Source organism: Thunnus albacares, chromosome 11 (assembly GCF_914725855.1).
Source record: "Thunnus albacares chromosome 11, fThuAlb1.1, whole genome shotgun sequence".
Taxonomy (NCBI): domain Eukaryota; kingdom Metazoa; phylum Chordata; class Actinopteri; order Scombriformes; family Scombridae; genus Thunnus; species Thunnus albacares.
The window spans coordinates 28,557,377-28,583,652 of NC_058116.1; the positions used below are offsets into that span (position 1 = coordinate 28,557,377).

The window sequence follows — 26,276 nt, forward strand, 5'->3', positions numbered from 1 at the left end:
TACATTTCTATGAAGGGTAGACTCTGCATTTTTGCCAATTTGCTGGGAAATTTGCTTATTTTCTTAAAGAATTCAAACTCAAGCAGTAAAAACACAGTCTCTGACTCCATTTCCAGATTTGTGTCACTCACTAATGATGAGAAAAAGAGGCCATGAAGACTTCAGGGACTGTAGACAAGACGGTTTCTACCTCCTGCCCACCATGCAGGAACACTTCAAGCCACCAGACACCTGAGTGAAAACAGTTAAGAGAAGAGGTGACACTGCAATAGTGTAAAAGTAGTAATTTTAAAGGTTTCTATCATTTTGTTTTTGTTTTTAGTATCCCTACAGGTGATTTTGTGGAGCCTATTCACATTCATGTTGAATGTTGAAATACTTGCATATACTCGTGTACTGGAGGGAAACCAACAGTGAGTGTTGCATCAATGTGCTGTTGTTTCACAATGCACATAACAGACAGTCTAATCAGACAAATCTAAAATGCGAAAGGAAAACGTTGCAACCGCATCAGTTGTTCCATGCAAGCTGCAACCTCCCATAAACAGTCTGACAATCTTGTCTTTGTTCAAAGGTTTTGTAATCAAAGGCAGTTTGCTAAAGTAACTTTTTACATGTCTGATATGCATATCTTCACTTACTATTGATGTTAAATTAATGCATAATTTCCCAGGCACTAGTACAGGTCCTTTTCTCAGGTAAGTATCATGTTTAAATAGTTCTTTATTAGGTGCAAATTAATTAACAACGTAAACACATGTGGAAATTATTATGTTCATGCAAGAAATAAAATGCAGTTTCTTTCAAGTGTCTTTTGTCTGTGTCAGTTTGTTCTTTGAAGACAAACATAACACCTTTATCACCGAACATAATTTCAAAAATATTAAAATTCTGTCTACTGAAAACCACTCAAATAACAGCTGCCATCTCATCTTGTGCGACATCAGAAAAAAACCTGAAATTCAACCATTATGTATTGTCATGTATTCACTTGTTTGACATGATGGGTTTTATTTAGCTCATTGTAGGATTAAGGAGTTGTAGGCTTCATGTTAGATAGATAGACAGAGGGAAATTAAAATGTTACAGCAGCCAACGATGAGGTAAAAAACAATAATTAAATAGACTAACATAGCTCAAAATAAACTAAAATAAATAAATACAGTAAGGTGGATGATTGTCCATGAATGTCAGAATTGAGTGTACTAAATATTGATACCTGAATAATCTACACAATGTATATATACATGATAAACATACAGCACCCCAAAGATTATCAAATTATCAATCTGATGATGATGATGGACAATGTAATAAAAAGGTCCAGGGAAGCAGTCTGTCTTCAGTGTCCCAAATCGTTGTTTGTTAGTGTTCAAATTGCAAAGTAGTTTATTTAGCTTCGTGGTATATTTTTATTGTATTTATCTTTTACTTCCCTACGGCCAAAACTCTTTCTTTTAGGCATTTTTTTATGGCTGTGTGCATTTCGAGGTCCTTTATCATTTTCACTCAGGCAACGCAGACTGGTACCCTGAAGGGTCCTGAACGTCACGCACTTGCACGTGTGCTTGTCCTGTACGCTGTAACCATGGCGGACATGCAGATGAAGCTTCTCCGCAAGAAAATACAGAAAAGGAACGAAAAGAACAAAGAACGCAAACTACAGAAGACGCGAACAGAGGACGAAGATGCCGGTAAGAGCTGTGAAGGCAAACTACGCGGCTGTTGTTGTTTTTTGTTCGTGTGTTTCTGAAGTTTGCTAAGCTGAGCTAGCTACGTTAGCTCCTCACGGCACGTTATAACTAAGTAACTAATATAAACAAATACAATTAAAGCAAAATATATATACAATAACTAAGTTAACAAGCTCAAATATAACAACATATTAAAAGAAGGATAAATAAGTATAGAATATAGATAAACGATATAACTGTAACATGCTAGTTGCCGACTATACACTGTCAAATGATGTTAACATGTTACAGTATAATACACTGTACATGAATTTAACTAACTGTCAAACATAGCTGTTCTTAAGCCATAGTTAACTTTAGAAAATTAGCTCTATGTCACCTAATTACATCAGGTTTCCAAATGTAGCTTCCACTCAGCAGCACAAACCCCCAAACCGTTAACTTTATATTAACTTACATTAATGTGAAGAGAGACATGAAACATTTCACATCTGGCTGATTCAGGTTATGATGAGTGTTGTTTCTATGTGTTTGACAGTAAACAGGGTGGAAGAAGAGTGCTGTGAAGAACTGGCAGCAGCTTGTCAGACAGAAACTGGACCCAAGAAGAAGCAGAAGAAGCAGAACGGCGTGCCGGTGGACGTAAAGGCCAACACAGAGGAAACACAGCTAAAGAAGAAGAAGAAGAAAAGAAAGCTCACTGACACCGCTGAATCACCAGGTAACAGCTAGATGAGTTCTTAAACTTTGAATTGACAAATTATTTTGTTGTGATGGATAATATAAATGCCATTTAATCCTCATTGTAGCTGAGAAGAAGACCAAAACAGTGAAAGAAGAAAAAGAAGAAGAAGAAGAAGAGGAGGAGGAAGAGACAATAGATGACAAGGAACAGCCTTCTGATGAACCAGAAGAAGCTGCAGATGAAGAAGATGATGATGATGATGATGATGAGGAAGATGATGATGATGAGGAGGAGGAGGAGGATGACGGCGACAACAACGAAGAAACTGGAGAGGGAGATGATGGAGAGGAAGATCAACCTGAACTACCATCTGGCTTAACAGGTATTGGACAAATATTCTGCTTATTGTTAATCTGGTTTGATCTCCATCAGTTTTAACGACGTTGTTGTGATCTTAATTTGAGTGTTGTTGTTTATTAATTTGGGCTTTAGTGTCCTGCTGCTGTATGAATTAAGGGTTTCCTTAATATTTGCAATTATGCTTTAACCATTAAAGGTTGTTGTTAATTTCTTTATGTGAAACTATTAACTGTTTCACACACACACATTCACTGAGCACTAACAACAAAGTTCAGCTGTGTTGCCTTTATGTGTTGCCCGTTCAGTGTTTCCATCATGAAACGGGTGTCAACTAAGGCAAACAGAGACTCTTGTGGTTTTCTTTTGGAGGAATCACCAGTGATTCTTCTGCTGGAATAACTTCAAGGACACGTTGGTTTCTACTAGTTTCCCAGAGCTGATTATCCTTATCTTTTATCTTTGCTTACATGCTGCTTTTTCATGCTTGATCTCAATCTCTTAATTCTCATAAATGAAATCAGCTTTTAGGAAACAGTTTATCATTAACTGTTGACTTGTGTCTCAGGAGCCTTTGAGGACACGTCCTTTACCTCTCTCGCTGATCTGGTGAGTGAAAGCACGCTGAAAGGAGTGAAGGAGATGGGCTTTGAACACATGACCGAGATCCAGCACAAAAGTATTCGTCCCCTGCTGGAGGGAAGGTAAGTGTTTGTGGATTTCACGTCTTTTGACATATGCTTTGAACTTGCAGAAGTTTGTTCATATGTCATCATGTATATTTAAACTGTGTTTGCTTTGATCTCTGTAGGGACGTCCTGGCTGCTGCAAAGACAGGCAGCGGTAAAACTTTAGCCTTCCTCATCCCGTCTATAGAGCTCATCTACAAACTCAAGTTCATGCCCAGGAACGGTAATGACTCCTGATAATTCATCATGTCTTCCCAACATTTCTGCCTGTATCAACCTGTATGATGGAAGTTGAGCTTTGTCAACTAACTTCCTCCTCCTCCTCCTCCTCCTCCTCCTCCTCCTCCTCCTCCTCCTCTCAGGTACTGGTGTGGTGATTCTTTCTCCCACACGTGAGTTGGCGATGCAGACCTACGGTGTGCTTAAAGAACTGATGACTCACCACGTGCACACGTACGGCCTGATCATGGGTGGCAGCAACCGCTCAGCTGAGGCCCAGAAGCTGGCGAACGGCGTCAACATCCTGGTGGCCACACCGGGTCGACTGCTGGACCACCTGCAGGTGAGCTGAGAGTCTCACGCAGGAGGCACAGAAACATCACTGCTAATGTGTTTAACTGCTTTGTATTTTTCTGCTGCTGTTTTTGTTTTTGATCTTTTGTTTAATACTAAATTATAACAATGGCTTTTGTGTGTGTGTGTCCTCAGAATACTCCCGGCTTCATGTTCAAGAACTTGCAGTGTTTGATCATAGACGAGGCCGATCGTATCTTAGAGGTGGGCTTCGAGGAAGAACTGAAGCAGATCATCAAACTGCTGCCAAGTATGTGTTTGTTGTTTCTCCTGTGGTTGGATTGTTCTCATAAAATGTGTTTGAAGGGACACTAACAGCAGTTCAGTAATGCACCTCCGTGAAGTTGGGAGAATTTTTGAGGGACAGATTTTTAAAAAATGGACAAAATCAAAGCAGCAGAGGCTGAGATATCCTGACAGCTCCAGCTCCAAAAATACTGGATCCTACACTTCCCACAATGCAACTTGATGGTCTTTTTTATTAGGTTTTTCAGTCTCAACCGGGTTGTAACGCAGGCTTTTTGTTATAAAGTTGTAGTCTCCCAGCCGACATCAGCAGGGTTACTGCCAGTGACTAGTTAACAGAGCCTCATGTAAAAAAGCCCCTTTAAAGTTCAAATTATACACAGTGTCTCTACAGAATGACATACAGTATAACCTGTGATGCCTCATGCTTTCTCTAAATCACAGAAAAGAGGCAGACTATGCTGTTTTCAGCCACTCAGACCCGTAAGGTGGAGGACTTGGCTCGCATCTCCCTGAAGAAAGAGCCCCTCTACGTCGGGGTGGATGACAACAAAGAAAAAGCCACAGTCGATGGTCTCGAGCAGGTACTGTCAGCTCACATACCCGTGATATCGATGTGATGTTGAAGGTTAGATCGGCATCTAAGACCCTCAGAGCTCTGAACTGATGAGCGACCTCTCCTGTGTTTTCAGGGTTATGTGGTTTGTCCATCAGAGAAGCGCTTCATGCTGCTCTTCACCTTCCTGAAGAAGAACCGCAAGAAGAAGCTGATGGTCTTCTTCTCTTCCTGTATGTCTGTGAAATTCCACTATGAGCTTCTCAACTACATCGACCTGCCCGTCATGGCCATCCACGTAAGACTCGTCACTCACCTCCCAGCAAGCATCAGTCGCTCACGGTGTTCAGATGCCACATCCTCTACGTCACGTCCCAAAGTCAGCTGTTATAAAAACGTGTCTTTATGCGTTCTGTCTCTCAGGGCAAGCAGAAGCAGACCAAACGTACCACCACCTTCTTCCAGTTCTGCAACGCTGACTCAGGCATCCTGCTGTGTACTGACGTGGCAGCTCGAGGGCTGGACATCCCCGAGGTGGACTGGATCATCCAGTACGACCCCCCAGATGACCCCAAGGTCTCGTTAGTTTTATGGATGTATCTGTTTATGTTCAATCAAACATTTTTTAACAAGCTGCAGCTAATGATAATTTCAACACTGACTTATCAGACTCTGTTTCTTAATCATTTGGCCTGTAAAATATTAGAAAACTGAAAACTGAACATCATAATTTCTTAAAGCCTAATGTAACATCTTGAGAAATCTTGTTTTGAAGGAGTACTGTAAGGCTGCAACCAATTATTATTTTCATTATCAATAGATCCGACAGTTATTTTCTTTAATAATCGATTGATTGTTCAGTGTGTAAAATGTCAGAAAATAGTGAAAAATGCTGATTATTATTTATTATTCCCTGAAGTCCAAGTTAACGTTCAAATGACTGTCTGAACAGTTTGAAACAAACAATACTCTGTTTACTATAATATAAGACCAAGAAAAACAACAAATTCTTACATTTAAGAAGCTGGAAACATCAACTGTTTGGCCTTTTTCTCTTGAAAAAATGAATTGATTATCAGATAGTGGTTTATTAGTTTTCTGTCGGATCGACTAATCGTTGCAGCTCTAATAAAACCAGTTTGTATCAATCTACTCGTTTAATATTTCTGCACATTTTCTTGAGAAAATCTAAAACTTATTAGTTATTTTAGTTTTAAAAATTTAGCTCATGAAAACATATATCATTTATTTCCAGTTTGTTGTTTATTACTTTTCCTCTCAGATGAAGAACTGGAGACTTGAATTGTAAATACTTAATGACTTAAAATGAGAATTATTGCAAATATCTGGATTCATGTGAAGCTTTATTCTGCGTCCACAGGAGTACATCCACAGAGTGGGCAGAACAGCTCGAGGCATCAACGGTAAAGGTCACGCTCTCCTGATCCTCCGGCCAGAGGAGCTCGGCTTCCTGCGCTTCCTCAAACAGGCCAAGGTAACCATCTGAAACCCTCTGATAGTTTTTATTTTACTATGAAGTGAGATTTGTCTCTTCTAACATGTGTCCTGTGTCGTCCAGGTCCCACTGAGCGAGTTTGAATTCTCCTGGAGTAAAATCTCTGACATTCAGTCCCAGGTAAGAAATCTGCTTCTTCTTGATCTAAACATGAAACACAAAGACAAGCTGATGTCACAACTCTAATTTAAAACTCTTGTCTGTTGGTCCTCAGCTGGAGAAGCTGATTGAAAAGAACTACTACCTCCACAAGTCGGCACAAGAGGCCTACAAGTCGTACGTGAGGGCTTACGACTCCCACTCGCTCAAACAGATCTACAGCGTCAACACCCTCAACCTCCCCATGGTGGCGCTGTCCTTTGGCTTCAAAGTTCCTCCATATGTTGATCTCAGTATCCTTTTACTGTGGTTTTACACAACATCTCTTATATAAAACACTGAATATTGATTGTTGGATGTGGTGAAAGTGAATTTTGAGTAAATGTAGGAAGAAAGTGCAAATGGAAAGCACTAACTTAGTGGTATAAATGATGTTATGTGTACGATCTGTAGAGAAATAACATCATTTTCTGCTGCAGGCTGCTTCACCATGTGTAGGGTGTTTGTAGGTTTGAAAATATTGATAAAGAACTTCGAGTTTAACACTGTATTTGGATATTTTTAACCACCAGGGGGCAGAAAACTCAACCACAGCCATGATATATAGTTACCTTACACACACAGCAACATTATCACTTATTTGAAGCTGTATTTGTTGCCACCTGCTGAATGTGAATCCAGTATTTGCTCATCTTTTAGCTCTGGATTGGTCCATCAAATCATCTGCGGGTCTTAAACCTGCACAGGTGGAGGTTGGACATAGAAGGGTGATAGCAGGAACCTTTACAGGTTAAACTTCCTTTGAAAACCATCACTGGCGGGTGAAAAGAAGCAGGTAGCATGAAGAATCTGGCTTTAAACAATCAGGGGGAAAAAAACATGATTTTTAAAAGATAACGTTGTGTTCCTTAACCCAGCTCTTCCTCCTCAGACGTCCACAGCAGTAAAGGTGGAAAGCTGCAGAAGCGAGGCGGCGGAGGCGGTTTCGGTTACCAGAAAAACAAGAACGTGCACAAGTCCAAAATCTTCAAGCACGTCAACAAAGGAAGGAACGACAAGAGGCAGTTCTCTCGCTGAGCCTGCAAACTAACTAAAATCTCTTCCTGGACTGATTCTTCCTCTGTGTTTTTTTTTTTTTATTTCCTGCTTTGAACACTTTGTCATAGATTATATTATGGCACATCTGTCAGATTAAATCGTCGCCCTCAGATGTCATTTAGCCCCAGTTTTTCCTTCCCTATGAGTTGTGTGAAAAGTATTTTGTAAATGTAAACAAACATAACTGTGGATGTTTTGTTGATGAAGGCCGCTGAATTCCATTTATGCCGTTGAGGACTTCTGATCAACAAAAACTCCCTTTTTTCTAATATTTCTTCATTTGCACCTGACCTGAAATATTAAATCTCTATCGACTTTGAATATATTTAAGCTTCCTTCATTCATACCGTGTAGACTTTACTAATCACAATGAAGATGTAAACCACCTGATGTACTAACTTTTATTACACAAGTCAAGTCTTCATCACAGCATCTATACATTCCAGCAGAGCTGAAGGACTCTTGCTGTTCATCATGTCAAACAAATTACAGAGAAAAAAAAAAGGCTACAAGTAGGACTTGTGGAAATTATGTACATATGGAAGTTAAACACAGGTTTTTAAGTAAATCAGTCACAAAGATTGAATACAGTAGCAACACATTCATTTAAAATCATGACAAATCTGGATAAACATCTTGTATAAAATATATTTATATCGTCCTGCATTAAAACGAGCTTCAAGATTCATTAGTGTGTGATGACTCGGATATTAAAGGCAGCTTAAAAAAAAATACTGAATATAAAATTGTATGAATAGAATCAAAATGTTTACTTTTACTTTCTGGATTGTACTTGTGGACGTGAGTGATAGTCTTAACACTGGCCTCAGTAATGGTGAACTTTAAAAATCCCTTCATAAAAAAATAAACTGGTTAAAAATGATTCCCTTTTAAAAAAACAAAAAAAAACATGCAAGGCTCTCATAATCATACTCTCCACACACAGGATAAATTATAAAGTGCTGTGATGAGCCTGCACAGTTTGACATGAGGTTTTATATTGCAGTCACGACTATCACCACTATTTCCACACACAAGTTGACTCTCATTGTAAAGATCCAGTTAAATGATTTGTCAAAGTATTTTTTTTTTCTCTCCTAAAAAAGGCTGGGCAGTAACTGTTTTCAAGAAGTGAATTAATCCCACTCCACATTTGTAACATCAGTTGAGTGTTTGGATTTTAGTACATCTCAAAGTTTAGAAGAAAAAAACGTACAAATTAGCACTATTTACAGAGCAAATGGTAAAAAAGGAAAAAAAAAAACAGTACAGTATCCCCTTTTTGTTACAGTGTTGAGGTACATTATAGTGACACTTCAGACTATGAACAGCTGCTTTCCTTACAAATAGAAGGCAAATTCATAGTTTTTACAGGATTGCTAAGAACACTTTTCCCTTTTTTTCAGAAAAGGAAGACGAAAGAAATCGCAACAGTTCTGTTTCTTCAAAAAAGCTCCTCAGTCTTCTCTCCGGTTGGCACTTGAGGTTGATGATAAAACTCTACATTCATTTGGACGCTACTTCTAGCAGGGCTACATATCACTCAAAACGACTGCATCCAGCAGCCGTCAAGTCCTGTATATATATATATTTATATTCACTGTGAGCACGTTTCATCTTCAGGTCTTCCTCCGCAGTAGTCTTCCAAGAGGGTTTCGTACCTCAGTCAGTTTGTTCCTGATCTGTGAGGTGAAGAAGAAAAATATCAGATACCGTGATCCAGACACATTGTCAAGTCAAGAGGCAAAGCGGTTAGTTCCAAGAAATGGTTGTGACCAAACGTGCGTGAACCCTCTTTTCAGCAGGAAAAAAAAAGTGGTAAATACAGAAACATGCCAAACAGGAAGTCTGGACCGATACAGACAGCTCAGACACATTTCTTCCTACATTTACTCAATTATTGTATTTACAGTCAGATAAAGTCATAATTATTCTCCTTTAAAAGCTCAAACTAATCATATTAGATCATTACTCATCATTAAACAGTTAGTGTCCAGTGATGGTTCTGTTTTTGTCAGAGCAACGTAAAAAATATCTGTATAAAGACAAATCTGTATCGACCCAAACCTTCAACACACCGTGTTAGTGACACACACAGACAGTCAGCTGCATCACAGGGTTTCTGCAGGTTCAACGACTTCAATTTGACACCTTTAAAGACTTTTTTAACTGGGCTAAAGAATGAAAATATGATGGAAAACCAGTGGAATTATGTATTACACTGTAAGCATTGGGAAGTACTGAAAAAAGTTATAGAGTAAGTGATGGGGGACAACATCCACAGTCCTTGTTTTGAGCAAAAATGTATTTAAAGTTTATCTGAAGTAAATACGAGGCTTCAGCTGCCTGAGTTAACAAAATAAAGTGAATATCTTCCATTTCTTTTTAATAATTAATTCCCTCTTTGTGTCTTGACAGTCAGTGTTTTCCTGTTGAGCTGCAGAGGAAGGATCATAACAAAAAGAGGCACTAAAAAGTAACTTTGAAAGATATTGACTTGATTGGACTACTTTGGGCAACTAAAGCCTCATATTAGCTTCAAATTAACTTTTAAATACAGTTTTTCCACAGGGAGACTCGATTTTGTCCCTCATCACTTACAGTATCAGTGCACATTATGAAGGGATCTTCTAATGTCAGGCAAGAAAAACATGTCAGTGTCCATTAAGGCATCTGACTGTTGTTTTAGGACAGACTTACAAAATCGTGAACTCATCCTTTAACATCTCCTAAAGGTCTTTTCTTGAGGAAACTGAATTAAATGCTTTTTAAAAGACTTAAAGACCTGCAGATACCCTGATCAGAGCACAAAATAAAGTTAGGTGTTGCACTTCAAACAGTCACACATGGCATGCAGCAGCAGCAAATGTCGGACCTTAGGGGTCTACTCTGGTGGGGGGAGGGGTGGGAGGGACCCCCCAGGGGCTGCCGTTCATCTTCTTCCCTAAACCTGTTGTCAGTGAAAGAGAGAGAGAGCATCCAAGATGGACGACGGTCAGACTCCTGCAGTTGTTCACCGCTCGAGGTTTCAGGACAAAATACGCAACAATTAGGCACAAAAAAAATCACACTAACAATAATTCAGATTGATGATCAGTTCTTCTATCAGTTTTAAATAAGACACATATGTTACAGTTGCGTACCGTTTGCATTGCAGCAGGGCTCCGTAGTCTCCCAGTTCATGGCTTTCTGGACGGCCTTCTTCCAGCGAGCGAAGCGGAACTCGCTCTCTGTGATGAGGACAGATATGTGTCATGATAGTAACGTCCACTAGACGGCAGAATCAGCTGGTTCAAGTAGCTAAAATGTTTGTCACACAGTCTCTCTGGGTTTTCTTGAGTTTTCTTACCGTCACTGTGAATCTGAGGCTCGTATTTCACAGATGTGATGTGTGGGAGGTGATCGGGACTCAGGTTCCACACGCCCACGCCCTCAGCGGCCCCAGCTGCCATCGCCGCGCCGAGAGCCGTGGTCTCAGACATGTCGGGTCGCACTGGAGCAGCACGAGGAAGAAGCACACAGGCAGAAAAATTAGGAACAAACTGGGAAATGTAATTGTTTTTTATACCAGAAAAGACAAATGTATGTGACACATGATCAGGTAGAAAAGACAACAGCAGCAAAATGTTTGAACTACATTTGTCCCTATTTATTAGATTTGTGTATTTATACTTTGCATGTACAAGCTTCCACTGATATATTCTAATGATGCATCTTAGATCCTGGTATCCACAAATATGTACAGTATGATGGACGTTGTAATGTCAGTTTAGGTTAAACTAATGTGTACACAGCTATGTACACACAGTTTGTTGTCTTATCCTACTTTAGTGCATATATGTGTGTCGAAGTTCATGTGTTGTTTCCAAATGGGACAAAAGTCGGGGAAGACAGACAGAGAATGAAGTCCAAGTTCAGGTTATTCATATTGACAAAAACTGATTTGTTGAACTATGAGAGGCAACTCTAGTGACGCTGTTCTTGCTGACACAATTTGCACTTCAACCTTTGGGCTACATCCCTCATGAAAGAGGGATTTACCTTTTCAGCTTTGATTTCACATGAGTTGCTTTAATGTTTGCTTTACTCGTGTCTGTCCTTAAGTTACAGAATTGTTTGGATTGCATCTTTGCATTAATAGCAGTATATAAAACCCTTTACAAATGCACATGTATTTATTGTGCGTGTATGTGTGTGTTATGAGAGTCTTCTTACCTACGGGCATGCAGAGGATGTCAGCCTGCAGCTGCATCAGTAATCTGTTGGACGTCATGCCTCCGTCCACCTGCAGCTGAGTCAGAGGGACGCCGCTGTCCAGGTTCATCGCATCGAGGATCTGAAACACAAAATGTGCCTTTCAGTTAAACACAAACCAACATCATACCAGTTACATAAATACTTTAACACCTGACCAGCTCTAAATGCAGGTAAAATGAATATTAACTGCTGGCAAAAAAGCACATAACTAATGCTGCTACAGCATAGAAACACATAATAGAAATAAAACAGATCTAACAGGAGAAGTTAAGAGGCCATAGGCTATACAATGGAAAATACTAAACTAACAAAAGCAACAGTATTTAAATCGGGAAACAAGTAAACAGGAAGCAAGAAAAAGCTGCTCACCTCTCTGGTCTGGAAGCAAACGGCCTCCAGAGCAGCAAAAGCCAAGTGGTTCCTGTTGGTGAACTGTGTGAGTCCACAGATGATGCTGGAAAACACAGAAAGAGCAGATGTTGTTATTAAGACAATCTTTGGGAAAGAAAGTAAGAATCTACTGAACTAATACGAGAAAATAACAATTTCTTGACACTGTTATTAACAAGATCTCTCTTTTTGCTCCTCAGTTCAGGGTCAAATTACAGCATGAACGTGTGTTTTCACAGCTGACTGTCTCACCCTCTGGCGCTGGGCTCCCAGTAGGGGGCGTAGAGTCCAGAGAAAGCCGGCACAAAGTAACAGCCATAAGACGTGCCTGCTGCAGCGGCTAGTTTCTCTGAAATGAGAGGATGAGGGAAGATAAGAGGCAGGGCTGTAGAGAACTGTGATGGCACTATGTTTATGAATGACTAATGAGTGTGAGTCCAGTATTTAGGTGTAAGATGCTACGGTTTATGTACCGATCTCTGAGGAAGACTGCACAATGCCCATGTTGTCCTTCAGCCATCGCACCACTGCCCCTGCGATGGCCACTGAACCCTGGGAGGAAGACATTGGAAAAAAAACGTTGGACCCAAATAACCTCAAACGCATCAGCCGGGTAGACTCGTAATGTTTCTGAATGAGCATGAAAGCTCTCACACAAACCTCTAGAGCGTAGGAGGCAGGCTGGTCTTTTCCCAGTTTGTATGCAACTGTGGTCAGCAGGCCGTGGTCTGACATAACAGGCTGAGAGAGTCAGAGGAAAACATGTTCAACAAAAGAGTGAAATAACAACAATAAAAATGGAAATTGCTCTTTTTAATTAGTGCTAATAATATTTTTCTCTGGCACCATATCTTACCTTGGTCCCTGTATTTCTGAGCAGGAAGCAACCGGTTCCGTACCTTCACATGATAAGACAAGATTAGAATCCCCTGACTGTTTCAGTGACGACATCCTTACAAATGTAGACTTAGTTTTGCTATTTTTGTTCCATAAAACACCATGAAAACAATAATGTAGCAGAGAAATAAAGAAAAGTGTGGATGGCTTACGTGTTCTTGGCCTGGCCTTCTTTGAAGCACATCTGACCAACCAGAGCAGCCGACTGGTCGCCAAGACACTGATGGAGGAAAGGTCGTTGTTGTTAGCAGGCTGTACGTTGACAGTACATGAATTATGGCTGTGACTAATAACTATTTCCATTATTGTTTAATCTGTTGATTGATTTCTAGATTAATCGATTGATCGTTTGGTCTATAAAATACCAGAAAACAGTGAAAAATGTCCATCACAGGGATGTTTTGTTTGACCATCATCCAAAATCAAGCTTCATCCTGAAACTAGTGCCTGACGAGTACTGGCATTGTGAGGCCAACACCGATACTGATATTTGAGAATTTATGCCAGCTAAATTATAATTTTTTTAAAACATAAAAACATTAAACAGCCCTTAAATTTGGTTCTTCAAGAACTGTGACATGTACTGAGCATTTTATAGTTAGATATAAATAAACATGTCAGAATTATTACATTAGCAGCAAATTTCTGACTATAAACCTCTTAAACCGCTTGTGAAAATAATAACAGTTAAACTTAGTTTGTACAGAAACAACTCAAGTCGACTTCTTTAGTTCCAGTTCAACTGTTATTATTCAGCTTTGATACAATTTGTTGGAAATTATACTGGAATTAGATTTTTTGTTTGTTCTTTTGGCTGGTTTGATTTAACCACAAGATGGCGCCATAATGTGTAAAGCGAACACAAGTAACAGTACAGGTGACACAGATGATGGATTGATTACAAAATTATGTAAATATTCTGTATGATGCCTCGTGTGATGTTTGAAAATGTATAAAAAGTGGTTTTCAACTCAGTATTCCTGTTTGGACCCTGATGAAGCAGGAAGCTGAAACGTTGGGCTTTAATTCAGCACAATGCTTTGAATAAAGAAGTAAACCTCACTGGAAATTACACTGTATTTGTTGTTTATAGCTGCTTATATCACACAAATACATAAAAACACAACCAATAATACTTAAAAATGATTTCCAGTATAGAAATGTCTAAAGATTTATAGACTGACATGCATTTACACAATATACTATAATATATATTGTCAGTGAACAGCTGTTCAGTCCAGCCAAAGTATCTGTGGGGCTCTAGTTAAAACTGTCACTCAGACACATCTGGAGGGAAACCAGGTGTCACATTGACAACAAAGCACATACAGATGTCACTCTTCATACAGAGTTAGGTAAGACGGGAAGGTGCTTACCCCTGAGATGGGAACTCCTGCAAGAGATCCAGATTTCTGGTTAGAAGACAGAAACAGACACATGGTTAGATTATTGGAGAAATAACCACAGAACACACAGTAAGAATCAACCGCAAGTATATTTACATGTAAAATAGTTGTTTACTGTCTAATCAATGGAACTGACTGGAGAATCAAACATGTGACTGTTGGGACACAAGCCATTGTACCTGTATTAAGAAATACCCATAATCCACTGCTACAAACAAGCCCATATCCTGATTTGCAAACGGATCCCTAATTATGATCAGAACTATTAAGATGAAATAACTCTTATTGTTGCCTAATTACATCTAATAGTGTCAGTAACTATAATATAATATCTGTTTGTAGCTAAAAACATCCATGTAAATAGTTCATATAATTAAGGAGTGATTTACTTTATTATTACTTGAACATGAACAATGAAATGTTCTCTGCTGTACATTATCAATGTAAACTTACAGCTTAATGAAATAAAACCCAGTGATGTAATACATAGTTAACTTTGTTAACAGGAAACTGTAATTCTAAAAATAGCAAAACATTTTATTATGCAATAGGTAATTGATTATCTATGATTATACCTTTGGCTCTCCACAGTTTATGATGTCTTTGGACAGTTAACATATTAATAGCAGCAACGCCTTTGCTTCTGGACGGTTAAATACAAGACTGAAGACTGAATAGTGCTGTTTCAAACATCAGGATAATAATGTACAATTAAGCAAAAGTATAACAGCTAAAGAGCTAAACTGTCTCTTTGTCTCTATTTCACCCAAAAATGACAAGCCGCCATTAAAAAAGGTACGTTTGGGAGGACGTGGAGGCTTCCAAACAGTAAAAAAAAGCCATTTTGACGTAAGAAAAATCTGACCCATAAAAGTGAGGAAAACAAACAAAGCTGCCACGTTGCTGACCTCTGGACTGCAAGGCAAGGTGCATGTTGCATAAAAACAATTTAACACGAAAGCCTGTGTTGTGGTCAAGAGATAAGATCTGAGCATCGACAAACAACAACGCATGATAACAGATCATCATGTCAAATTAAAAAGACAGTCATGTTGTAGCTGGAAAACCTTTATTACTTCACTATCTACCATCAGTATATTATCTGATATTCTGAAGAATTACACGCTTAATCTTATCAAGTTATATGGCTGTTACAGTAACTAACGTATTTCACGAGACCATTCACAATAATGTCTTATGACTGTAGAAGCCACACACACACACACACACACACACACACTGATTGAGGCCTGAAGGTTAACTGAACTTACCATCCAACCGTATATTTCAGAGGAGCTTCTGACTTTAGGGAGGATTTCCATTGGGGCATCGAAGTACCTAGAAGCAGCACAACAAGGAATCAGACCACCATGCAGGTTTATAACAGACCAAACCTGAAAGCACCTCTACTGTATGCATGTGTGCATGAATCAGCAGCCAAAAGACAAGACAGACTAGATAAATATGTGCATTTTAATTGAACTGACCAACAGTACAGTCTGTATTTTGATAGTGGTTGGATTTGGAAATGAAACAGTGATTTGTTTGTTAAAAGGGGACCTAACATGCTTTATGTGATTTTCTGCCATTTATATACTGTTGTCTATGTTGTCTAATGTCTATGTTAAACATGGTCAAAGTTCCACGTAGCTTCCAGTTAATCAATCAGATTAGAGTGGGCTCATCAGGAGGGGGACTTAGCTAAAAGGAGCTAAAACAGCCTGTTTCAGACAGAAGCTGAACTGAGGGGTTGCATAAAGAGCCAGTATAAGATAAATACATTTTTTGAACTGTAAACCATGCAAAGATATCCCAGTAGAGCTCCAGAATATAAAAAATAAAGACCTGGAAATGTGCCCCGATATGCCCCCTTTAAAAGTTCAGACTCTCTATGGGAGTTTTAGTGTAGACATAACAACACCATCAATCTACAGTTACATTTACATTCAGTATTTCTCAGTAAAAACCTGCTGTGTGTATCTTTGAGGCCTGACAAATATGTTAAATGCAGTTGTTCACATGCTCATCACATGGTTCACCTGCAGAGTTCAGGATCCCAGTCCATGGTGTGAATGTTGAAGAGCATGGTGCGACTGGCATTTGAGACATCTGTACAGTGGACCCCTCCATTCCTGCCCCCAGTCAGGCACTGAGGAAAAAATAACACTGGGCTAAGTGTGGATCAAGCATTGTAAATGAAAGGAAGCAAAAAAAAAACAAAAAAAAAAAAACTGTTCTGTCATTTCAAGAGAAACACAAAGCATCTTTCTCAAGCTACGTCGCTAGTTCTAGCTGCAGGCTTTGAGCGGCTCTTACCCAGATGATCCATGAGTCCACTGTGCCGAACATGGCGCGCTCGCTCAGCACTGCCTGTCGCACCTCGTCCACATTGTCCAGCAGCCAACGCAGCTTCACTGCACTGAAATAGGTGCTGATGGGAAGACCTGTCTTATGCTGGAGAGATGAGAGACAGTAGAAACTCAGATTAGAGTGTTTGCTTTTGACTCTTGACTTGCAGATACTCAAATATCAGAAAATTGGATGAATTTAGTGATATCTAGAATTTTTGCCATCAAAAATGAAACCAAAAAAGAATATTATTAAAACATTTCCTGTCCATTACTCTCACCTTGAGATGGTTCTTGTTTCTGCCTGGAGTTTTGTTGATGAGCCTCTCCACTGTTGACTGAGTGCGCAGGTCCAACCAAACTACACACACAGCAGAGGAGGAAGAATCACACTTTAGACTTCACATTTAGTGCTGAGATTAAAAAGTTTAAATTCTGCTCAGACAGCTTCATAAAACTTGACTTGAAGCAAATGAAAAATCACCATATCATAAACAGATATATTACAAGGTATAAAACCTTGATATCAAAATGGAAACTATAGCCTGCACAACCAGCAGCACCAGTTCTGCAGAGTCAGCCACATAAACAAAAGGTTAAACCAACGATGCCGAGGCCACACCTGGGCCACGAAGACACAACAGAGACAGGATGAAACAGAAACACGCCTGTTAGCAGCAGTAGAAATAGAAATATACCAATTATTATTTTGTTGATTTTTTTTTAAAATTAACAGTTTTTAACTTTAAAAGGTGATCACCTGCTGTACCACTAAACAAAAATAACCACTGCAACCAATTAAACCATCTTGGTTTTTGGATATTCCAACCCCACTTCTCTTCAATGCAAATAAACCTCCTGTTGGCCTTTCTCCTGATTTAACTGATAAAATCTTGGTTTACCATTTTAAAAAAGGAGCTTCCTTCCTTGTTTAATGACTCACCCAAATATCTAATTTCAACAGTAAATTAGTGCATCAAACTAAGAGGCAAACTGCCGTCAAACGCATTGTGAGTTATCCAGTCGGTTCTGAAGATATTCATACAGTCCAACTTTCCTCATTGTGTGATAGATTTAATTAAACTTGATGTGATTCATTCATAAAAGTGGGCTTTAACTATGGAGACGCTGAGAAAGAATCGACTGGTAGGCTATCAGAACAATCTAACAGATCCCTCACATTTCTTTCCACATGGTTGCTTCTGACTAGGTAACTGGACATTCCTGCCTCTTTTAGTATCATTGTGTACACTGAAGGAGTTGACGACCCACCCCCAACACATCAGGCACATTCCAGCTAAACAACAACCAATAGGAAGTCTAAACAACCTGTGCATAAACTCGTCCGTCCAGCTGAAACTAAAAAGGCCTGAGGGGTGAGAATGAAAGCCTCTCTTAGCTTGTAATGTTAGCACACAGGCTCTGAGTGGGCGGTCACTGCATGAGTTCAGCTCTTACACTGAATCACTGTCACATGGGATGGTGTGTGGTCGGATGGTGGTGGGTGGCGGGGCGGGGACATGACACACGACACTACAATCTGAAGCAACCCGGTCACGCTCTGTGCTAATTTCCAGATGACATACTCTCCGTCTTTGCTCAATGAAATATGTTACAGCTGAGAGGCGTTGAATAGTGAGGCTGATACTGCACAGGTTTGTATCCGGAGACGTTGTAGATAAAAGAATCTTTACAAAAACACTAAAACTTGCTGGTTGAGTTGAAGGAGGATGTCTAGATTCAGTGCATGTCTGGCTACAAATACAGTTAAATTAAATCCTTTTCTTTTCATCAAATAATACATATGTAAATAGGAATATCTGGCAGTGATATGTGTTCATTCACATGTAAAATGCACCCACCAATAGCGTTGTAGAGTGGCTCTCCGGTCTCTTTGTCCCAAACTAGGGTCGTCTCTCTCTGATTGGTCACCCCCACCGCTGAAAAAAACAACATCATCAAAGTCAATAGAGCCCCCCACCTCCTCCACCCACAGTCCTTCCTGATAGGTGTGGTTAACAGACAATTTGTTTTCTCTCATTCAGGTACAGGTGTAGACAGCCACAGCTTGGTGTGGTTAACGCTCAAGACTAGTAGCAACATGCCAACCGGCAGCGTCCCCACCTTTGATGTTGGAGATATCGATGTTGAGCTGGCAGAGTTTCTCACAAGTCCTCTCCATGCACTCATAGACAGACTGCATTATCTCCTTGGGGTCCTCCTCCACCCAGCTGATTGAAAAAAAACAACACACATCAGCATGAAAACACATGAAATACAGTGTAGTTAATCTACGGTGGCTGCTGATGCACATGGGCCGATCCAAACATGTCCTAAATGAGGAACAAATATCCAATATTTACACATAACTATTGTTTCTGTTATAAAACATAGATGTACCTACATACAGGGTAAGGTGACCCAATTACAGGTGATATGAGTATTTTATTTCCTCCTGGGATGTTTTATTACATTGATTACAACAGGTTGTGCCAAATATATCAGCCTTTTGTACTTTGTACAGAGATTTTAAAATAGAGTTGACAGTAATATCACACCACCAGCTTTTTGTGTAATAAAATAATGAAATAAAAGCCGGACCTTGGACTCAATTTTATTTCACACATCAAATAAAGTCAAAGATTAATGTAAAATGTAGTTAAATTGTAACTTGTTATTGTAACTCCTGTTAGTGTATGCAGTATGTTTTTTAGAACTACATCTGGTTCAATGGACTCACCCTTCCTTTGGGAAGCTTTGGTTGATCTCTACTTGGTGGTGACTGATCATTTCGGCTGTTTTAGCGTTGAACACCTGCGGAGAAACGGAGCTCATGAGAACAAAAATTTTAAAAATAAAATAATAAACAAGATACAGAGCAAGAAAGGTTACAGGAACATTCTAGTGAGAGTGTTTCTTCTAACTAGGCACAAAGTTTGGTTAAAGTTCTTGTTAAAAATATTAATAACATAATTTTAGGCTTTGGTGTAGTGAGGGGAGGTTTTATTCTTTCATTGATATCTTCTGACACAGCACATGATTGAACAGGCAGGGTGGAGAGATGATGATTAACATTGGGGTGGATTTCTTCAGTCCACATTGCAGGCGCAACACCTGACATGAACGTCATCCCCGGCATGTCGCAAGGGATGGCGGAAATAAACAATTGCTCCATATTGCAGGAGATGAGAGGAATTAAAATGAGGCAACGTATTAGTTGGAACCTACAGTCAGACAGAAGTCAGCATTTCCTCTGCTTAGTAATAGGATAAAGCCTCCTGATAACACTGCAATCCAGGCCTACAGTTCAGCTACAGACAATACTTAAAATGACAAGTTATGTGAATTCAACACAGAAATATACAACGTTAACAAAAACTGGAGAGGATTAACCATGAAGGACGTTTGACCCACAAGCAGTTTTCAGTCAGACCACAACCTTGAACTCTTGACTCTCTTAAGCAGACAGCTACACAGATTACAAATCAGGCAGGCTCCAAACTGAACCCTTCGACACCAATGTAAAAGGAGAGGGTAACATTCAGTTAAAGTTCTGCAGTTGGACGGCAGACAGGAACAACCTCACGCCATCGTAAACGGACAAGACGCGTGACCTGGCAAGTCAAAGAGGAAAATCTGATGTCATTTTGTGTTTCAAATTGCAACACAACTATTCAAACTCTTACAAATCTACATGTAGAGGATAGAGGATCAGTTTTTTTATCAATGATTAAATACATCCTAGAAAACATGTGACGTATTCTATGTAGCCTGAGTGTTATCACTCCATCTAATTAATCCCCGAATGATTGTTGTCATGCTTGTTGTTCACCCCAACAGTGTGTAGTGGCATCTAGTTTGTGGTGCTTAACATATAAAATTAATATATTTTGAAAGACTCTTTCCAAATCTACAAATAGAGATAGACAAGATAATCCATAATCCTCATTCTGAACAGTTTCACTGACAAACCATCTGTCTATGTCAACACAGAAGGCAGACTGTCTCCAAACTGCAAATTACTCAGAAACTATGTGATTAAATAAAGGACAGGGGGAAAAAACAAGGTTAATGTCTTCTCTGCTCACAGGAAATGACAAATAGAAGCCGAAGATCACACAGTTTACGTCTCCTCAGTTTACAGGAAACAACTATTTAGTGAGCACATCTGCCTGCATGTAGACATATAGACTATACAAATGTACAGTACAATATAATGCAAGTGAATATAATTACCCTGAAACAAACACCACCTCGGTTAAATGTATGTTCATTTTGTATTGAGACTGTGTAAGATAGAAGGGTTTGATTCACTTTCCATGGTCATAGTTTGTGATATAATTTTATTTTGATTGTATTTCATGTCTGTAATATGCTGAATCTAATGCAAAGAAAGTATATAAAAAAGTAACATAAGATGTGTCATAGTCTCACATTTTCTATGAGAGATGATTCACTTGTGGGTAAACAGTGGGAATATCCAGAAGTGTAAGTGTTTGGAAAGTGATGATGATGATTTGTACATGAATACATATTAAAGAAAGTCATACAAACTAAGTCAATATACTTGAATAATCCAATCATACAGTATTAACTGACAATGACACACTTTGGCTAAAACCAAAGTCAGGATAGTCTTTCTGACACCATCGAATACATATATAAAAAGTCAATAAATCACAGTTAATTTGCTGTTTCAAGTGACTAAAACTACGCATAAGAATAAAACTAAAGCTAAGCTTGGAAGATGTGGGGTCAAACCATCCAGACAACAACCTCAATGATCCTTAGCTGCCGCTGCTGCGGGTTTAATCATCATCATCTGTGATGAGAGACGTGTTCACTTATTGTCGTTTGAGTCTTGCGAAGTACCTCAAACACAACTATGTAGGTTAAAGTTTAACATCAAGTCAAAACTACCTTTTCTATGTTTGACCAAAGTGTCATCAGATGAGCAGTGACCCAGCAGCCTCACAAAGGGTCAAAGACTCTTTGGTAAGAACTGGTCACTACTACAGTAAACAGTGTAAAGTCACACACTGGACTCCATCTTCACATACATAATTAAAGAATCTGAGTTGCAGATTGAAAATAAGCATGTGTGTATTTCTCAGCTAATCATAGCTCAGTGTGTTTTTCCTCCTGTGTACTGTTTACAAATATGTCTGATAAGATATGTGATATCTGAGATATTAATACTTTGGATTCAGTTGTTCTCTGGTGTTATAACTTGTACTACAAATCTGTCAGTCAACTAAAAGTTAAATCAGGTTTCAACCTTGTGTTCTGAGATTTGTGATCACAAACCAGCCAAGCAGTAACAACAGCCTCAGTCAAATAGAAGCTGAGAGGTTTATATTGAAATGTTGTGCCAATATGTCTTTCCCATCTTATCTTTAGAAATCTAACATAAAACTGTATTGAACTTTTATCTATACAAAGCTTGACCAGACTCCTGTGTCCGTTGCCAAAATCTGAATCTTTCCAGCTGACCTACTTGAGTCACCTAATTTTATTCACCATGGATCGCTTCACAGGTTGAATTTTAATGGGTAAAAAACAGAGACAAATTAATTTGGATTTGCTGGAAATAATCCTGTGGCACATTGGTAGTTTTCACACAGGTACAGACAGAGAAAGAGAAGGATGACGTTAAAGGAAATTTCACAAAGCGGGTTTAGTGACTTTAAAAGTCGGTTATAAACTTTTGAAATCCTCAAACAACAAATATCTGTTTGCCTGATCAAAATGTCTTTATGTCTACTTACAAAGTGCAGATTGACGTCATCGCAGAGAGCATTTAATGTGTTAAAAACTCTTTAATTCTTTATTTTAAACTCTTTAAAAACACTGATTAAATTCTCAGACATATAGATCAATAACTCCATTCAACAAGTGTGTAAACAAACCTTGATGAACAGCATTTCAACACAACTTCTAATCACTTCAACAGCACTGAAATGTAATTCTTACCTAATGTTTACTTCATCATGTCATAACGTCCAGCCAGTATTTTATATTATTAAGCAGAGTTTAGATTTACTGCGTTGTCATTAAAAACTTACAAACTCACAAACTCTTTTTCTGGACGCAGAGCAGACACGCGTTGATTGTCTCCTTATCTCAAGATAAGAAAAGCTCATTTTTCTCGAGATAACGAGATAATTATACAGAGTCAAACTCCTCGTATGTTTAAAACCCACTTAGCAATAAACCTGATTAGTTCTGATGAGCTTATTAACCAGCAGGGGCGCAGCCATGAAGGGGATTTAAACTCTGCGAAAAGCTTCTACGTGTAATTTAACAGAAATAAACACAACTCCTGATACAAGACGACGACACAGCAGAGATGTAGATTAAGTTTATTGGAGTCGAAGGTTAAAATGTGCATAGTAAACGCAGAAGTTTCTGAAATAAAGACCATGCGCGTTAACATTCAGCCACTGAATGATGAACCACGTCACTCACCAGAAACCTCGTCGAGCTCGTGCCCTGATCGATAGCAGCAACCAGCGGATCCATCGCTGCGTTTCTTTCCCTCCGTCGGTCAAACACTCAAAAACAAAACGTTAAAAAAAAAAAAACGTTGCAGCCGGCTGGAAACCCCGGAACCGTGTGCGTGTGTGTGAATGTGTGTGTTTTGTTTGTTTCTTCCAGCAGCAGCAGACGCAGCCACGGTTCCTCGTGAGGGGCAGGGACGACCGACCAAGTAAGTAAGAGGATGAACCGGAACCGGCGCGTGCTCAAGGAACGATTGGCTTCCTGTCAGAAGGCGTCGGCCGCGCGCTGTCCAATCAGGTTTGGGGGCACGTTCTTCTTTAGAAAAGGAGAAGCGCTCGAGGTCAAAAGGTGATGAGAGACGAGAAAATCCACCCTAAAAACAGAATTTACACTGAGCTGATTTTGGATATTTTAAAGCAGTGGCTCCCAAGGTTCATCATCAAGTAACACAATGACAGAATGTGTGTTTTGGTCATGGGGTTCATACACTTTCTGTAATAAAACATCTAAAAGCAAAAATCTTATCAGACATGAAAAAGTTTGAGAACCACTGTTTTGAATAGGACAGTGAATATTTAACACTGCTTAAGCACATTGCTGATTGAAAGTAAGGTTTGTACAGTTCAGTTAGATCTTATGATTTGCCTTCTGTAGTGAAAACAGAGACTTCGGGCTTTCCAGAGAATAACTCTTGCGTCATCATTACAGTAAAAGTCTGAGCAGAGATGTCAGCAGCTGTTACTTCTACATCCCAGTTAAAGCTTCCAGGCCTCGTTCTAATGATACTGCAATTTTCTGACCTTATTTTAAACTAAATGTATGTAGTAAAACATGACAATTGTCTCATTATTTTGATGGTATTCATGCCAACAAAATAAAGGTCTTTGTAAAAACAATACAGCGCTAACATTTAGGAGGCTGTTGATTGCATGTTGTGTTTAACTTTTAACCTGTTTCTCCTCTTCACATGGTCAAGCTCATAAACCTGATGACCTCGATTACGCTCTACAATGTCTAGTTTTTTACTTAGCTCATGTAGGAGCACTGAGGTCAAGCTTTAAATATGTGTGTGTGTGTGTGTGTGTGTGTGTGTGTGTCTCGCTGGGGCCTCCGCCATCTGGCTCTCAGAAAGTAACAATGTTGATTTGTGTAAGACTCTGAATCTTCTCAGTTTTAATGTAATACCTCCCAGCTGAAACATCTTATCTCTGATGTCCAAATAAGGAGTAACCAGTGATGTAAGGACTTCTCTGGAAAACGGCATAAATTGATACCGCTAAACAGGAACTTGCACTCACATCCAAACCAAACAGGGCAGGTGGGGAGCTGAAAGTGAGCAAATCATAAAATAAACAAATAGCTCCTATCAGACAGCTAACGGCTAATTATCCTGGCTCTATGCAAGCTGTTTATTTGTTTATTTCATGATCCGATACAGCCCCTGACCTAAAGTTGGGAGAACTGAAAGCAAGTCTTTTGCTTCGTTTGACGCGCACAGAGATCTTGCCTGAAGAGTCTTTATTTTTCCACGACACCAGCCAGTGCAAACAGTATAAATGTGTCTCAAAGTACGGACACAAAGCCCCAGTATCGTGTTTCAACTTAGGCAGCTATGGTAGCCTGAAAAAGGGGGGGGTTACCTATCTTCAGGAGGACTAACAGGAAGGATAACTTGGTGGCTTCCTGTCAGCAGTTGGTGCTCCAGCCTTCAGCCCCTGCCTGACTACTGTTGACTACTATTAAAGTTGTGCTGCAGCTGAGTGGTTAAGCATTTTGGAGAAATAGGAAGAACCAATAGCCAGGATGATTAGCTGTTAGCTGTCTTTTAGGACTACATTGGCTTCACAGTGAGTGGATCATCAATCTGCCTCCACAGGCTCAGGGTGGCTACAAGAAAGATTCCTCACAAAGCCAAATAAAGATCTGTACTATTTTTAGGCTTTACGCTCTTATGATCACCGGGAGAGGAGAACTATGTGACTGAAAGAAGAGAAGGGCAGACAGTATGCGGCTCAAACTACTTAACGCCGCCTGCACAGAGGGAGCAACTGCAACAGCTGCTGAGTTGCAGCAGCAACACGTGTATGTGTGTGTGTGTAAGAGGGAGACTGGAGGTATTTGTCTGTGCATATGAGACAATAGTACTGTGTGTGAGGACATCTAAGGTGTGGGCAGGGAAACAGAGCAGACAAATATTTGTATGTGTATGACAGAAAATACAGTGTATGTAAAACAGAGCTGAAGAAGAAGAAGGCCAGAAAAACAGGTATTTCACACTTAGACTGAACACTCATTAAGAAACAGCACTCAGCATACCCTCACTGACTGAAATATATATATATATGAATGAATTAATATGAATAAATTAGTGATTGACCCTTAAAATGTTTCACACTGATGTTTTCTTTGAGGGAAAATACATTTAATCATTTCCATTGGTGTCATTTTGTTGCATTGATCTTGATTATGATGTTTTTACAGTTTGCGTCACCATAGATTTTTCAGATTAAGCAGCGGACACTAGATGATTATGATGTAATTTGTCTTATCTCACACAAAAATTCAACAACAGCAACAGGGACTAACTAAAAGTTGGACAGAGGTTAAATACTTGAAAGAAAGCCTTTATTCAAAGGACAAAACAATAAAACCTATAATAAAGCCATATAAATCATGGCAAAAGACAACATTAGCAATGTGTACAAAATCCTGCAAAGGAAATATGAAATTTTGTTGGAGTTAAGTTGGAATAAAGTTGGAACAACTAAAGCAAATAAATAAATGAGGAATGGAAAAGCTAATTCTTTATTTTAGAGAGAATTTGCCTGGAAAATTAACATTGGATGTTTATTAACCCCAGAATGTGTGATCCTGTGTTAAAACAAACATTAAATCCTCACTGTGAAGTAAACTACACATTCTATATAGTTAGAGATGTTTCAATTCATAGAAGTTTTCAAAAGA

At 39.2% G+C, this 26,276-nt stretch overlaps 2 protein-coding genes and 1 non-coding gene across 4 annotated transcripts; 2 read left to right on the forward strand and 1 right to left on the reverse strand.

Moving 5' to 3' along the window:
* The first annotated feature begins 1,515 nt into the window (after positions 1-1,515).
* Positions 1,516-7,838, forward strand: ddx18 (DEAD (Asp-Glu-Ala-Asp) box polypeptide 18). The gene is made up of 14 exons (XM_044365468.1): positions 1,516-1,694; positions 2,233-2,415; positions 2,504-2,761; positions 3,305-3,440; positions 3,548-3,648; positions 3,788-3,987; positions 4,134-4,248; positions 4,689-4,828; positions 4,937-5,098; positions 5,224-5,376; positions 6,182-6,295; positions 6,380-6,436; positions 6,531-6,708; positions 7,347-7,838. Exons 1-14 carry the CDS (start codon positions 1,589-1,591, stop codon positions 7,490-7,492), a joined length of 2,049 nt encoding a protein of 682 aa, XP_044221403.1. The 5' UTR covers positions 1,516-1,588; the 3' UTR covers positions 7,493-7,838.
* Positions 3,021-3,152, forward strand: LOC122993013. Its single transcript, XR_006406277.1, has one exon. It is a non-coding gene; the product is annotated as a small nucleolar RNA SNORA13 (small nucleolar RNA).
* A 62-nt stretch (positions 7,839-7,900) lies between the features above and the next one.
* LOC122991973 (glycerol kinase-like) lies at positions 7,901-23,536 on the reverse strand. Of its 2 annotated transcripts, XM_044365469.1 has the most exons (20): positions 23,280-23,536; positions 19,552-19,625; positions 18,936-19,042; positions 18,674-18,751; positions 17,093-17,172; positions 16,780-16,917; positions 16,503-16,612; positions 15,735-15,801; positions 14,434-14,469; positions 13,210-13,277; positions 13,017-13,059; positions 12,821-12,901; positions 12,634-12,712; positions 12,413-12,509; positions 12,140-12,224; positions 11,729-11,849; positions 10,863-11,006; positions 10,657-10,743; positions 10,389-10,463; positions 7,901-9,195 (listed from the first exon to the last, which is right to left on the reverse strand). In XM_044365469.1, the coding sequence occupies exons 1-19, from the start codon at positions 23,331-23,333 to the stop codon at positions 10,390-10,392; spliced, it is 1,623 nt and encodes a 540-aa protein (XP_044221404.1). In that variant the 5' UTR covers positions 23,334-23,536; the 3' UTR covers positions 7,901-9,195; position 10,389. The 2 variants fall into 2 exon arrangements, with proteins under 2 accessions (XP_044221404.1, XP_044221405.1); XM_044365470.1 differs by lacking the exon at positions 10,389-10,463.
* Positions 23,537-26,276: the final 2,740 nt, after the last annotated feature.

Excerpts from the sequence above, each read along its gene's own strand:
- LOC122991973 (XM_044365469.1), bottom strand. The coding sequence starts at position 23,333 with ATGGATCCGCTGGTTGCTGCTATCGATCAGGGCACGAGCTCGACGAGG. Across the intron at positions 11,850-12,139 it reads TTTGCTTCCAGACCAGAGAG|ATCCTCGATGCGATGAACCT; the intron begins GTGAGCAGCTTT and ends TTTGTGTTTCAG. Across the intron at positions 11,007-11,728 it reads CATCCTCTGCATGCCCGTAG|TGCGACCCGACATGTCTGAG; the intron begins GTAAGAAGACTC and ends GTGCTGCTCCAG.
- ddx18 (XM_044365468.1), top strand. The coding sequence starts at position 1,589 with ATGGCGGACATGCAGATGAAGCTTCTCCGCAAGAAAATACAGAAAAGG. Across the intron at positions 3,988-4,133 it reads GACTGCTGGACCACCTGCAG|AATACTCCCGGCTTCATGTT; the intron begins GTGAGCTGAGAG and ends GTGTGTCCTCAG. Across the intron at positions 5,377-6,181 it reads ACCCCCCAGATGACCCCAAG|GAGTACATCCACAGAGTGGG; the intron begins GTCTCGTTAGTT and ends CTGCGTCCACAG.